This window comes from Balaenoptera physalus (assembly GCF_965194825.1).
Source record: "Balaenoptera physalus genome assembly, chromosome: 12".
Taxonomy (NCBI): Eukaryota; Metazoa; Chordata; class Mammalia; order Artiodactyla; family Balaenopteridae; genus Balaenoptera; species Balaenoptera physalus.
Genome location: NC_138897.1, coordinates 4,870,762 through 4,886,843, shown reverse-complemented (window position 1 = coordinate 4,886,843; position 16,082 = coordinate 4,870,762). Strand labels below are relative to the sequence as shown.

The 16,082-nt window shown below is 47.0% G+C and overlaps 1 protein-coding gene across 3 annotated transcripts in view; it reads right to left on the bottom strand.

Moving 5' to 3' along the window:
* The window catches only part of CYB5A (cytochrome b5 type A), an 80,468-nt gene that overhangs the window by 21,522 nt on the left and 42,864 nt on the right, over positions 1–16,082 (bottom strand). Inside the window, exons 5-6 of one of the 3 annotated variants that reach the window (XM_082415950.1) lie at positions 14,114–14,243; positions 11,727–13,215 (exon numbers count right to left, since the gene is read on the bottom strand). In XM_082415950.1, coding sequence (XP_082272076.1) covers positions 13,120–13,215; positions 14,114–14,243 — 226 coding nt within the window. In that variant the 3' untranslated portion in view covers positions 11,727–13,119. Of the gene's footprint in view, positions 1–11,726; positions 13,216–14,113; positions 14,244–16,082 lie in introns of those variants that run through there. The other 2 variants (XM_082415951.1, XM_082415949.1) reach the window with 2 other exon arrangements.

The window sequence follows — 16,082 nt, the reverse complement described above, 5'->3', positions numbered from 1 at the left end:
ACTCATCCACTGAAAAACACTTAGGTTGTTTCCATATCTTGGCTATTGTGAATCACACAGTAATGAACATGGGGGTGCAGATAACTCTTCCATATCCTGTTTTCATTTCCTTTGGATATATACCCAGAATTGGAATGGCAGGATGATATGGTAGTTCTGTTTTTAAGTTTTTGAGGAACCCCCATCCATAGTGGCTGCACCAATTTACATTCCCATTAGTGGTGCACCAGGATTCCCTTTTCCCTACACCCTCACTGTCACTTATCTCTTTTCTCTTTGATGGTAGCCATCCATACAGGTGTGAGGTGATAGCTCACTGTGGTTTGATTTGCATTTCCCTGATGGTTAGTGACGCTGAGCACCTTTTCACGTACTGTTGGTGACAACCTGGATGGATTTTGAGGGCATTATGCGAAGTGAAGTAAGTCAGAGAAAGACTAATACTGCATGGTATCATGTATATGTGGAATCAAAAAAAAAAAAAAAAAAGGGCTTCCCTGGTGGCGCAGTGGTTGAGAATCTGCCTGCCAACGCAGGGGACACGGGTTCGAGCCCTGGTCCGGGAAGATCCCACATGCCGCGGAGCGGCTGGGCCCGTGAGCCACAATTACTGAGCCTGCGCGTCTGGAGCCTGTGCTCCGCAACAAGAGAGGCCGCTATAGTGAGAGGTCCGCACACCGCGATGAAGAGTGGCCCCCACTTGCCGCAACTAGAGAAAGCCCTCGCACAGAAACGAAGACCCAACACAGCCAAAAATAAATGAATAAAAAAAAAAAAAGTCAAACTCATAGAAACAGAGAGCAGAAAAGTGGTTGCCAGGGGCTGGGGGTTGGGGGAAATAGGGAGAGGTTGGTAAAAGGGGACAGATTTTCAGCTATAAGATGAATAAGGTCTGAGGAGCGAACGTACAACACGCTGACTAAAGTAGACAACACTGTTGTATAACTGAAATTTGCCAAAAGAGTAGGACTTAAATGATCTCACACACACACACAAAAGATAAATATGTGAGGTGGTTAATTAACTAGATACATACACACTCCTTCCCCAGCGTATATGTATATCAAATCACCACTATGTACACTTCAAATATCTTACAATTTTATATGTCGACTAGACCACTATAAAGCTGAAATTTAAATAAAAAACATATGCTTTAAAAATATGTCTAAATTAAGAAGGATGATGTTACACTAAGAAATGTGTTTAGGAGGCTGGTGAGCTGCACAGATTCTAGAGAAAAGAACACTGGAAGGTGAGAAGCCGTCAGCTCGTGTGTTGCAGGCCTGAGAACCAGGGTTATTGGAAGACCTGCCGCCATGGGGCAAGCACAGCCCAGATAGATCCCCCTTCTCGGAAATCTGCTCACCTTCCAAGTGCTAACTCAGCTTCTCGGGTCAGACGCAACACCCATACGTATCTGGATGGACGCATGGGTGCTGTTCATGAGTCAACTGACACCATGCGCAACAGATTAATCTCCTGCAAGTCAGGCTTTTAGCTTCAAATGTCCGAAACCAGATCAGCAAGTTTGGGCATGAAAGACATTGAACAGCCCCTGGAATCTGGGCTTGAATAGCCAAATGTTAGGGAGGTCACCTCCCTGCCCACCGCCTCTGAGCTCAGGGGACCGGCTCCTTCTCAGCAGAAAGTCCTAGGAGACAGCCACCCCCGACCACCACGTGTGGTCTTAGCGGGAGCCCAGCAGTTGCGCCAGAGCCACGTGGTTAGAATTGGAATGGCAGGGGGAGGGGGAGCCATTCCCCAAATAAGTGGCAAGCTGTTGGGTGGGGGTGAGGAGGAGGGAGGATGGTTCTCACCTGGCAATGCCCAGACGGGTGTATCCAAATGACAAGTATGTAAGCTGATTTGGGGTGTTTATTTTTTTAAGACAACTTCCTGGGGTCAGATCATACACAACTCAGTTTTTTATCCCTTTTTTAATCAAGAGCGCTCTATGTAGAGACCAGCTATTCAAAACCACCTTTCCTTCAACAGCCATTCAGGGTATGCCTAGCGTACTTCAGGGCTTATGACCAGTGCCGAGAGTACATTGATCAGGCTAAGTGGGAGCCTCTTACATGGTCACTGGGTGACTTAGCCTCGCAGAACCTCAGTTTCTTCATCAGAATAATTGAGACCATTAACACCACCTTCCCTTTTGCAACAAGGAGACATACGGCGTAGTGCCCCCCACTCTAAAACATCCGCGATCAGTTATGTTCTATTAACTGGTGATGTTAAATATGTATTATTCTAATTTATTTTCATTTTGGAAATCCAATCATGGTAAATATTGTTTACCTTCCATTTCCCACAATATTAAATTTATAATGATGATAATTGTAATAAATTCAAATTACATTTGAAACATAATTGACAGTTTGGGACAGTTCCAGTTATCTAATTAAAGTAGTTAAGAGTTCATCAAAGATATCATGTCTCAATTATTCTGAATAATGAGGCTGACAGTCATAATAGCCGGACAAGAAAAATTAAGTCTTTGTAAGTGAAGTTAAAGAAAGGAGAGTTTAAAATAATATTTAAAATATCGTCAAGTTTTTTAATGTGAATAATGTCACTCAAGTGTAAGAAACACTACATGAGGTGCAATGAGGTGGCTTTGACCTTACTGATATATTTTTTAGACAAAACTTAATGAGAAGTTTTGGTCATGGTCTTTAGGTTTTAAGAGCACTTTTGAACTTCCTGGAGATTAAAAGCTGCTATGCTTAAGTGGTCTGGGAGTGAGCAACTCACTTTTTCTCAGAGCCATGAGATTAGTAAAAATTTTGTCTTTCACTGACTATGACTGAGCACCCAGGAGTCCCTTCTAGAAAATTCTGCCACATAAAGGGCAGCAGGGACAGGGGATGGGAGGAGGTGGCAGAGGACAGTAGCAGGTTCATGCAGACATTGACACCAGGGTATTATCAGCATGAGTCAAATTGTGAGACATTTAGTTTTTCTTTTCCAAAGAGCAAATGCCTTAAGATCTTGAGTTTTGTCAACCAAAAATAAATCAGTGTGGAAGAATGAGAAATGGCATCTATCAGAAAAACTATACCATGTGTGTGATATGGGAATACTATTTCTAAGCTCATGACATATAATCAAAAGAGAGCAGCATGTCATTCAAATGGTAGAAATTAAAAAGCCCAGGGACTTCCCTGGTGGTCCAGTGGTTAAGAATCTGCCTTCCAATGCAGGGGACTCAGATTCAGTCCCTGGTGGGTGAACTAAGATCCCACATGCCGCAGAGCAACTAAGCCCACGCGCGTCCTAGAGTCTGCACACCACAACGAAAGATCCCAGATGCCGCAGCTAAGACCCAACGCAGTCAAATAAAAAAAAAAAAAAAAAGCCCGGAGAAGACAAGGTCCAACACTCTGGTTCAGTAAACAGTAAACAGTGAAATTGCTCCTATTCGCGTCTGCTCAATTCCACTCAGTGCTAGAAGCAAAAGCAGCTTAAGAAAATGAATACCCACGTTTGATAACAAAAATGCTGAGTGTTTAACAATAATTTTATTTAGTTTCTTGTAAACATTCATCAGTAAGGTGATATACTTGCATTATGCTGTAAGCACTCAGAATTAAAGATCTTCATAGGAGAGAAATAAAGTAAAATAATAGAATTATTACAGAATGTTTAATTTGAACTAGTGCCTGCTGTGTAATTCATGTTACCTTTGAAAATGCAATTATATATTAAAATAACCAGACATAGTTCTAACTGTGGGACATGATGTATAAAAGAAATCTTGTTTTTAGCTGTGCATGTCCAATAATGGTCTTATTATTGCAATCTTGGCCAGTATTCCAGATTTAGAATATTTTCCATTCTCAAAATAAAGCATGTATTGGCATGTGAACTATATCTCAATAAAGCTGTCAAAAAACAAAACAGGGCATGTACTCTATTTAAAACACAAACATACCAACAAAAATCGCAGATAAAGCATGTATACCTTCAAGGAGTATTTTCTAAACTATGGTTCATTATTTAGATTTCATCAATCTAAACATGTTAAAACTCTGGCACAGAACTTGTGCCTAGATAGACATCACCTTACTACCAAAACCCAGGTAAACCCATTTATTGAACGCCTACTAAATACCACGAGATGCTCCAAACCCTTTACATGAACTAGCTCACTGGATTCTCACAATTACTTCAAGAAGTAGGTGCCATTACTGTCTCTGTCCTATGAAAGAGGAAACTCAGACACAGAGTTTGTACAGATTGCCTACGGTCACCCCGCTGGCGAGGGACAGAGCCAGCCTCCGAGCTCAGGCAGCGTGGCTCCAAGTGCAGACACTTAAATCGGGTCTAGGCTAGTAGAGCCCGGAGAAATGAGGTCAAGTGCCTGCTCTGTCATCCAGTCAGAGCCCACCTGGAGTCGAGGCCTCCCGGTGGCCCTCTGGCCATACCCCCACAACACTGTGTGCCCTTTCAAAGCTCCACACAAGATGCCGTGGAAAGGCATTGAACTGGAAGTCAGAGTAAGGGCCTCTGGAATCAAGTAGCTGTAAAACACCGGGGTTGGCCCAGAGGAGAGCTAGGACACCCATCGGCACTACCATCACTGGCATCCTACAGCCCTAGGAACCCCATGGACTTCCTTCCAGAGTTGATCTGGATCAGAGTGCCCTCTAGGAATGAATCTGGACCAGGGACTCCCAAGGCAACACGGAGCAAGGCAGGGCTGCATGACTGTCCAGTGACCAGGTGCTACGTTGGCTCCACCACGGGCTGGCTGAATCCGAGGGCTGCCAGCTGCACTGTCCACGTCAAATGCTCCCCCGGGACCACGAGCCTGGAGGAAGGAAGCAGGGCCTGCTCCCTCCCTTTCCTGGACCCTAAAGAGGGAATTCTGGAAGTTGCTCTGTGCATTCTTCTCCATCCCATCGCTATTCCACCCTGAAGAATGGAGGGACCCACACGGTCCTGCTGCATGTCTCTGATGGGCTGAAAACTTTCTAGAGAGGTTACTCGGCTGTTCCGGAAAGATACACCAATGTTTAGCAGGTAAAGACATCCCTAACTAGCCCTAAGCCTCCCTCCAAATCATAATGTGAAAACATGAATCAGTAAAGGTGCCCACCTTCTCCCCACTTCTGCTCTAAACTCCTGCTGCTAATTAAGAATTAATCTAATTACTGCTTTGTCTTCTGCATTCAAATATTTTCATGCTAAGATTTATTAAGAGTTTATCTAATGTCAACCCTTCCCTCCAGGTGATCAAAACATGGTATTACTCCACCTTCAAACCTTCCCAGTTGATAAAAAGGTAGCTAAACAAAGTTTATCTAGAATCTCTCCTGTAAGGCAAGATGCAGGGGAGAAGCAGCCCGTGGCTGTGTGTGGCACAAGGAATTCAAGACAATCAGGTGGCGATCGAGGTAACTTCCAAATTCATGGAACCATGGTGGTATGTCCCTTAATGGAAGCTTTCCTCTTTTTTAAATTTTATTTTACTGAAGTATAATTGATTTACAATGTTGTGTTAATTTTTGCTGTGCAGCAAAGTGACTCAGTTATATCTATATATATATTCTTTTTCATATTCTTTTCCATTATGGTTTATCACAGGATATTGATTATAGTTCCCTGTGCTACACAGTAGGACCTTGTTGTTTGAAGCCTTCCTCTCTTGCAATGAGAACTAAGGCATCTAAACCAGCAGACCTCAAGGCTGTGGGAACAGAAAGCAAAAACTCTTCAGTGGGTTATTAGGTCCCACCCTGTTGTTCCCAGACTGTGGGACAAAGAGCGTCATCAACCCATCACTGGCTTAAGACATACACCACGTCCCGTAGGATGGTACCCAACTTCCCAAGGGGCTGCCTCCCAGCCAGCACCGGCTGCTCCTCTGTTCTTTCAGGCCACTGAAGGGGTACGTGATGGTGGCGTACATGGTGAGAAGCGAGAGGCCCAAAGCTGCACTTCTTCACCTGAATGGACAATGCTCCCCCATGCAGGGTTCCGTGACCACGGGCAAGGGGTGTCTGAAGTCCACAAAAGCATTTCAGGCGGGGAGGGCAAAGCCATACCCAGAAAGGATGCCTTTCCCTTCAGGACGGATCCATCACGATAAGATGAGCATAACATCATCAACTGACCGCTAGGTTTCCAGCAGCCCCTCCCACCCCTGCCCGCCATGACCACCAGGCCACAGCATCCTTTCAGGGACTCAGTACTGGCCTTGCTGTTGGCAGATTGGGCCCTCAGCGGTGCTGGTACCCAGGCTGACTTGAGAAAGAGGATGTCCGTGCTGAGCTGTAGAAAATCTCCGTCCCCGCTGCCATGGCCCACTGAGCCTCCAGGTAGCTGGAGGAAGATGCTGTTCTCCACGGAATGGACCATCTCGTCCACTGATTATTGAGTCTTCTCTGCAGCAGAGATCCTTCTCTGCAGCACTTACAGGGAACAAAGATGCTGGGACCCCCTGTAGTTGCAGGTCTGGAGGCCAAGACAGCTGGTGAGAACAGACCTCAACACACAGTCCTTATGCAAGAAAGCCTTTCCTCAGACAGGGAGGAATCTAGCAAGACAGGCTGGAGGAACTGGGGGTAGCGGCTGTCAAGGTTCTTAGTTGAGGCCACTCAAATGTCTCCTTCCCGAATCCCTGGGTCCTACCTCTCCCCAACGAATGCCACCAAGTTAACATAAGGGATTTAGTATGGTTGTCATTTCTGCTGCCCACACAATTAGTTATTGGGCCTGATTCCCAGCCGTGCCTGCCTTGTGGCTACAAGAAATGAATGATTGTTTCAAGGCTGACCTCTGGATGCATTTGTGCCTAACCCAAGACTTCCAGCTCTTGCAATTCAGGATTGTCGTTTGGAAACTCTCCAGCACCATCCTCGTGATCATTATTACTGCACATCAGTGGAATGCAGCCTCTAGTTAGTAGCCCAACGTCCTGAACCCAACCAGCATTCCGACTCAAACAACAGGTGATGGTTTAGGCAGTCACGACACAAATCCACGTCCTCAGTGAGGATCCCCTCCTCCATCTGCAGGAAGGGCACCACCGTGTGCTCAAGCAGCGAGGCAGCCCAGTCCCCCAATCCCACCCCGAAGATCTGATTCTGGCACTAATTCTCGTAACAAGAACTCGATCAGCCGGGGGCCAACTTGAAAAACAAAGATCATTTAAAGATTAAAAACAGAGGGAATCTCATGAAAGGAATTGGTTATACAGGTGATGGAAAGGCAGAGAAGCCAAATCAAGGACCCAAAGAGATCAGTCACACAAGAAGACACCCCCATGATGGGCTGGAGGGACAAAGGGAAGAGGTGGGGCTCCTAGAGCCCAGGGAGGTGGGAACCATGGCAGGCCCATCCGACAGAAGTTAGTACCAAAGAGAAAGTGCAGCCACTGCCTGAGACACCCCAGGAAACACAGGGAGGGAAACCCCTGCGGCTTGTCCCTTCCCCCTGCTTGGCCAGTCTCCGACCCTGGTCCCCACTGGCTGAATCAGCTCTTCTGAGAGTCTAGGAAATGAAGCCTGCCGGGGTCACCCCGAAGTGACACCGAGTCAAACAGGGGACAGGTGAGGAATAGATCTGATAGCAAAAACTGCCAAGAACCAGCGCCCTGCAAGGCAGGCTTGGGATGAGTAGAACCCAAGTACGTAAAGCAGGTTGTGCTCAAAAGAAGCGCTCTGGTGTGCAATGACCCCAAAGACTTGGAGCGATGCTTCTGAATGAACTCTTGTGACTTGTAAACAGAACTACTGAATGTGAATAAATGTCAAGAGGAAAGAAAACATGATGTAGAAAAAAATCGAACAAGCAAATATATATGTCAGATAAGGAGTTCATCATTCCCACTGTGATGTTCTGGGCCCAGCAGATCCCTTCAATACACAACGGAGGTGCGCATGGACTTGTTCTGGGTAGAGCTGGAACGGGGCTGGCCGCTTAGCCCACTCATCAAGTTCATGGTATATTCGGAACTATGCACAGGCAAACACAGGCCACAGATTTCAAACACCTCTTTTGCAACCCTGTACATATCATTTCAAGACATATCAAGTATCTCAAAACATGTCAGACCGTCAATGCTACCGGAGGCTAGAATAGTGGGGGTCAAACTTATAAAGCTGCAAGAGGTCTTAGGATGACCTCATCTAATGAGGAGTCACCTGCAAGCAACACACTATTTTCAGGAGAAAGAAATCTCAGAAGTTACATTCAAAGGCAGATACAGTGTTGCGATGCCTGATTTTAAAAGTTACCGTTTCTTTCCTCTTTCAAAGGAGACCTGTCAACCCTGTTTTCCTTAAACTGGCTCTTGTGCAACAAGATGTGCTCATCCCCGTCCACTGCTCTACAAGTGAAGAAATCTGTGCCCAAAGAGGAGCGTGGCTTACTGCCCAAGGTCACAGAGTCAAAGGCAAAGCCCAAATTTAAAACCCACCTCTCGCAACTCCTAATCCAGTGCTGCTTTCTGTTTCAACCAGTGGTGGTTGCCAAGAACAAGAGAAGTGCTCTCACTTACAGCCCGGGAGATTAAAATGAGGCAACAGCCATCTTGCCTGCCCCAGTGGCCCCTGAGGCCAGTCAGCCCTGCAAACAATTGCACCAGTCCAATCTGTGTCGCAAGAGGGCTTGAAATATCAATCACGATTGTAACAGACAGTACATCAAATGAAAAATTTGAGAGAAGGCCAGACTTGGGACAACCCTGGCTCTCATTTGGGAAGAAAGTGCAGGGTACAGTATTTCGAATTCTGCGTGTCACGAACATTTAGTTATCTTGTCTGCTTCTCATTCTGGGCTCTCATGGAATATGGGGCAAAACGTCTGTGACAGCAGACCACTGCCCTTCCTTCCTGCACCTGCCCTCCACCTGCACTAGGTGCTCACAGTTCTGTGCCTCTAGAAACAAGTGGTTCCAACACACAGTAGCACTTGAGAAATACCTGCTCAATAAATGAATGCACAAATGAGTAGAAGGCGATGGCCAGTCATTACACTTTCTGGAGACTGACAATTCCTATAGCTCTAAAGATGATGTGTCACCTGTACCTATTTTGCTGGTATCCTCAATCAACCAGGCAATATATGTGAAGTAGTGACAAGTTAACAGTCCTTGATATTGATTTCTAATAAACCTAGAGCTGACAAGTATAATTCCTAAAATATTTGTTGGAAGAATATTTACAGGTAGTTTGTTCTTGTCATATAATAATATTATATAGCATTATACCTTAGCACTATATAAAGGGCTAATGTGAACATTCTTGCTTCTAATTCAGAAATTTTTCTTAAGTATGTTAATATGCCCTTTGATATCTTGGTTTTTTTAAATTAAGATTTCATTGAGTGATTTATTTAGAAAATTATTTCTAAAAAGGAAAATGAAAAGATAAACTCAGTGAACATTAGCACAGACACAGACTGGATGCAACCTGAGTTCGTGAGCTTGGGCTGTTGCTGGAGGAGCCCGTGGTCTCAAACTGGGCATCCCCAGAGGTCGACCCTGGGACAAGCCCACAAGCGCAAGGAGTGAACGTGGGAGGTGAGCCAGGGAAGGGAGCACAGGCAGCGAAGGTTGTGACAGTGAGGCAGGGACACAGGCACAGGTAACAGGGACTCGGCGAGGGCGTCGAGCTTGCCTCAGCACCATCCCGCCCGGAAGCTCCCTGGCACTTTGAGCCTGCCCACCGGCCGGCCAGCCACGGTCCCAGGAAGAGCCAGAGAACACCCTCAGGCAGAGAGATGCGGGAAGCCGACAGCCCCGAGGAGAGCAGGCCTTAGAGGACCCCTCAGGTAGGCTGAAAAGACGCAGGTCAGATGCCCTGCCCTCTGCCCTCACTAGGCTTGCGAACCCCGGGGCATCTACACAGACTTAGGCATCATCGAGGTCTCTTCACAGGTGAATATCCACTGCAGTGCCCAGTCATCCTCTAGAACGCACAGGGCCCGCCCGAGCTTCCGGGACGGTTCTGACCGCCCCAAGTGAGGGGCGCTACAGCGCGGTCCAGTGATGGCAGTGCCGCTGAAATACTACACTTTTATTAATGAGACCCACGCACGCCAATTATATACACTTCTGGATCAGAAATGCCGTTTCAGAAGCAAATATTTGAGAACCCAGGACACCAAAGGAAGAGATTCACTCGTAAAAAACAAAACCAGGGAAGCTAGTCATTAACTACTCTCCAATGTCAAATGTGCTAGAAACAATATGTCTTTTAGCTCACCAACTGGCAGCCCATCTACTAAGTAAGAATGAACAGTTTGTACCTTACGGCACTTTTCAGGGAAAACTAGAGGAGAAGAGAAGGACTGGCCTGGGCTCGACTGGAAAGGACGGAGGTGCAAGGAGGGGTCAAGGGCGAGCAGCGTGGAGGGCGGACCAAGCAGGGCAGGCGTGTCCCGGCTCCTGACGGGCAGCTCCTGGAAACACGTGTGCAGCGGACACGGAGAACCCAGTCCCGCCCCAGGGCCCTGCCAGGGCTCACAGCACACCCTGCAGCCACTGTGAGAAAGACTCCAATCCCTTCCTACCACCAGGGCACCATCTGTATTTTGATTTTGCCAGTGGACCCCCATAGCCTTTTACCATTTTTTTCCTTCAGCACAGCACAGCACCCAGGATCTGGTACTGCATCCATTCGCCACGTCTCCTTAGTCACCTTTACTCTGGAACATTCTGGAACATTCCAACAGCTTTTAAAAAAATCTTTTATGACACTGCATTTCTGAAGAACAATTTCCTCCCCCCTTTTTAATGGAATTGCCCTCATTTAGGGTTTGATGCATTCCTGGCCAGTAAACCACATAAGCGATGCCGCGTCCACTGCAGACGTGCGGGGTCCACTGACCCCTCTCTAGCAGTACCCATCACAGGCATCACCCAGTTTCCCGACTGCGTGGTTCTACTGCTTCCCCTGCAGTGAGTAAGCAGACTGTGGGGAGACACACGGAGGCCGGTCCTCATAAAATAATCCCCTTAGACTCAGCATCCATCAGTAACTCTTGCCTGAATCCATCTTTACTGAGACGGCTGCACACGATTTCCCATCTCTGGCACTCCTCACGCATCACCAGCCAACACTCGGCATTCCTGTAACCCTCCTTTCTCTCCCATTTATTTATTTATTTTGTAAAATTTATTGTATTTTTATCTTATTTTTGGCTGCGTTGTGCCTTCGTTGCTGCGCACAGGCTACCTCTAGTTGCGGCGAGCGGGGGCTACTCTTCGTTGCGTTGTGTGGGCTTCTCATTGTGGTGGCTTCTCTTGTTGAGGAGCACAGGCTCTAGGCGCGCAGGCTTCAGTACTTGTGGCTCGCGGGCTCTAGAGTGCAGGCTCAGTAGTTGTGGCGCACGGGCTTAGTTGCTCCACGGCATGTGGGATCTTCCCAGACCAGGGATCGAACCCATGTCTCCTGCACTGGCAGGCGGGTTCTTAACCACTGCACCACCAGGGAAGCACCCCCCATTTATTTATCCTTTAATTATCATTATGAACTCGAGGATTCCTATTTTTTTTGAACAGTTAATAAGTCACTACTGTACTTGTTTGGCTGCTGAAATTGGGCCAGATTTAGCCAATGAGAGTCCCATCAAGTTGGCTCCTGTGTCCTTCTGACATGCCCCATCTTTTTTTCTTTTTTAATCACTCCTTATTTTGTGGCATAAGGTACCCCACGCTCATGGACCTACACTGTCTTAGTCCTGAAATCAGCCATTTCTTGGAGGAGTCCTGGCTCCTTTGGGTGGGAAATAGTATTTGACACCAAGGTCTGGGTACAAGGTGTTCATTGCCACCGAGGTGTACTTGCTTCTAGGCCTTTCAGTGGACACAGCACTCAACAATGTCTTGAGTGACTGAACAAATGAGTGCATTTCTATCACGGGGTGTCCTTTCCAAGGTCAGCTTTTATTGGAACCAGCATTATATAACACAGTTCTTTCTATGTTCTCTCCCAGGAACAAAGAGGCCTAGAGTTCAGGCTAAGAGGAAAAAATCAATAAGGACACTGTGATAAAGGACTGGGCTCCCAGTGCAAAAGGGCACCACTCTGAGCAGGGGCTACTGGGACCGAGAGCCCCACTCGGGACGGGGCTTTCAAAATCTGATCCCTGGCACTGGTCACTGGATTTGAATCTTTCCCGTGACTTTGGACAGCAAGACACCAGGTTATTTTAACTAGAAAACGGAGAAGTGAACTTTCTGGGATACTCGTGGAAATCACAGGGAGTTCCTTGAACCCCTCACCTGCCATCATGTCGATGAAATGAATTCCAGGATGCCCATGCACGACTCTGGGGCAGCACCAGCACCAAAGAGCACGTGGCCCAGGTCCTCTTTTTAAACCATTGTATTATAAACAATTTCAAACACACGCAATCGTGAAAGAACCTGTATGGCCTCACCCACCACTCTTAGTTCATCCACACCCCTTCCTCCCCCATACATTTTGGCAAAAAAATTTTTAAGCAAATTGTAAACATACTTCAATATGCATCTCCAACAGTTAAGGACAACACTATTATCATCTGCAACAAAATGAAAAGCAATAATCTCATTATCTAATATCTAATAGTACCCAGTCCATGCTTAATTTTCTCCAATTATCTCAAAAATGTCTTTTTATACTTGGTTTAAATGAAGATATAAACAAGGCCCATACATTCAACGTGATGGATCCATCTCTTAAGAGTATTTTAGCCCTTAATAGTGCTCCCTCTTTTTTAATCCCAGTTACTTGTTGAAGAAACAGGGTTCTTACACAATTTCCCACATCCTGGACGTGGCTGATTGTCAAATTAGCTCTTAATATATGAGGAATGTTTAGCTCAGGAGAAATTATCCAGTGACCCAGTGAGTGGTAAACCCAGTGGGTGATATGGTGATAAGAAGTATGAGAGAAAGGGTATGTTTCTGGGGGCCATTTAGCAGGTGACAAAAGTCCAAAGGAAGGGACAGAAAGAAAGAGGCATTTCTAACTAAGGAAAACGCCTCTAGGAATTTGACACGGGTTCAGCTGAAAGGCGGCCCCCACAGCTAGTTGACAGCTGGGCACCAACGAACTGGTGCACCTTGATCGCACGAAACCCAAGTCCTCTTTTCCAAAGCTGTGGAAGGAGAGTCTTTCACAGGCTTCCACCGTGTGGCTGCCAGAGTGCGTTTCTGGTAAACTGCTCTCCCGTGATGGTTCGTATTACAGACAGCGTCGCATTACCATCATCCTTAGCACGAACAAACAAAAACATACTAATTTTACAGCCTTTCAAACAAAACGAAACACTCCTTAAAATTGCCTTTTAATGTTCATTCTTACCTAACTGACACCTTTTCTTTAATCTTTTTTGTCTGTTTAAATATCTGGATTTGTTATGAGGCCAAGATCCACAGGTACAGAGAGACGCATGACCGGTTATCGTGCGGGTAAATGAGGGCTGTTCAGATCCTCCTAACCAGCCGTCTCAAATAGGGCACATCCCGGTTTCTCCCCTGATTTAGTCTCCTGGGGCTGTCATAACAAGAGGCCACAAACCAGGTGGCTTAAAACAACAGAAATTGATTCTCCCGCAGCAGCTCTGGAGGCCAGAAGTCCAAAACCAAGGTGCTGGCAGGGAGGGGAGGAGCCTTCCTGCCCCTCCCAGATTCTGGTGGCTGCTGGCAGCCTTTGTCATCCCTGAGCTTGGGCTGCATCCCTCTTTCTCTCCCTTCATCAGCACAAGGCGTTCTCCCGCTGCACCTGTCTCCACGTGGCCGTCTTCTTATAAGGACACCAGTCATTGGATGAGGGTCCACCCAGCTCCAGTAGACCTCACCTTATCACACCGGCAACCATCCTATTTCTGAATGAAGTCACATCCTAGGGTACTAGGGCTTTGGACTTCAACATGTCTTTCTTCGGGAGACGTAATTCAACCTATAACGTTCCTCTCTCACAGATGATGTCAATATAAATAAGCACACAGGTGTAGCTCCAAATAAAGTACAGATTATCAACCTCCCCACGACTTAAAATCATATGTCTGCCTTATCCAGACCGACATGTGAAATTCTACAGGCCACCAATACCTGGAGGTCTTATACAATGCTGCTATCCTAAAAACCAGGGCATCAACATTCCTTTACCTGTAAAGAATAAATGTAGGAGCTCCTACAAGCCAGGCTGGAGGAAAGCTTGCCAGGGAGGAGCACAGAGATGCTGGGCACCAGAGGCGAAAAGGATGCAGAAAGCAGAGCCGGAACCAGAAGACTGCACCTGTGTGAAGCCAGAAGGAAGAGGTAAGACTCAGAGACGCGTGGGCCCTCCGAGCCGAGCTACCTTCTGCAAGTCACCGAGCTTTGCTGAATTTCAGTTTCCTTCTCCGTAAACTAACTGCGCTTGCACGGTTGTTGGGAGGGTGGAGTGAAATGATGGATGCCCAATGCTTAGCACGCAGTGGTCGGGAAACGGTAGGTACGGCCACCTGCTTCCGTCAGGCACAGACAGCATAGAAGAAACGCTGGAACCCGATCCAAGGACTTGCATTCCCTGGGGGAATGTCTGTGCTCCCACCTCCTCCCACTTCAGAGGCAGGCTCAGTGGGGACGTCATCCCTGCAGGGGGCCGAGGGGACACATGGCAGGCAGCCCTGTCACGGTAGCCTGGGGCTTAGAGAGCCATCGTGGGTGGTTTGAACCTCAGACCAACAGAAAGGAAGCTTGTGGTTCACCCAAGCAGCACCTCGACCAGGTGCTCATGGACTAAACATTGACATTTAAACTCTGCTCCATGGAGAGATGTGGAAAAAACAAAGATGACCAAAGGGTATGTCTGGGGCATTTGTGAGAAGGTGAGATGACCGGCCAGGGATACTCCTGCAGGCGAAGTGCCTCGTCAGCTGGGGTAAAGAGGTGGAGGAGAGTAACAACACTCCTCGTGTGGATGAGAACTAGGGTGTCCACTGGTGCACGTGGACGGAGGTCGCTATAAAGGGAAACGGTTCTCAATTCGGGGACTGACGTACATTGTTCCATAGAACCATTGCCCCAGACACAGGCAGAAATGAGCAAGAAGGCTCTGGGGACTGCAAGTGTGAGAACGCCGTGTAGTAAAGTGACTGAGTTCTGCACCAGATGCTTCCCGGGCTATTCCCCAGTCCAACAAATTGCACCCACTCCGAACTGGAGGTAATGATCATGCGTGACCAAGGATTGTATCAAAGGTCTAGATGACGCAGCAGGAGCCAAGAGCAAATAAACACCATACTGATAAGACAGAGCGAAAATCAAACAGGCGTGCAGTGCCTACCAAAGGCTTTCGACCACCCTGCTTAACTTGAACGCACTCGGCGCACGCTGACTCTTCCTCAGCTGAACCCTGCTGAGCAGCCTAAGGGGGCTCACGCCCCCCACTGCACACCTGTGACTTCCATCCTGCATTCACTGTGGTGCACGTATCAACAGATTCATTACTTCAGTGTACACTCTGGGGGAAGTGTCTCCCCAAAACGCTATAGGTTGTTCCAAGTTAGGGGTCAACATGTGAAACGTGAGAAAAGATGTATCGTTCTTTGGAATCGAATAATTTATATTCATATGTAGGAGGCATGTGAGTTACAGGTTCTCAATGCTATCAGACCCCGTATTCACCCTTTTAAAACTAAGATTTTCTAATGCCATCTTAATCTGAAATAAGATCCCTAGATGATATCACTTGTACACACTTTTGAAAAGAATCATCATAACAACCTAAATCTAATATAAAGGGAAAATACCATGAAAGCAGTTCGTAATTGAATAATAATATATACTTTAATACATAAACGCTCGAGGGCAGTTTTGCCAGAAGACAAAAAGGGCCCCACACGTTTCCAAACCACCCCCCAGGAGGAAGTACCACTGTCACCGGGAAGCACTAGGGCTGCACGCTGTGACCAGGGCCACCCATTGGACTATGGAGATCCCCCGACCCAGGAGGTCTCATCCATGGGGTGCAGAAGACTCTAGCCAATAGTTAGCAGAGCCAAAAATGTCCTCCCAGCATCTGTACTAGAGAATGCAAAGCATATCGGCCACCAGAAGTAAAGAGAAGGGCTGGGGACAAATTCAGTGGGCA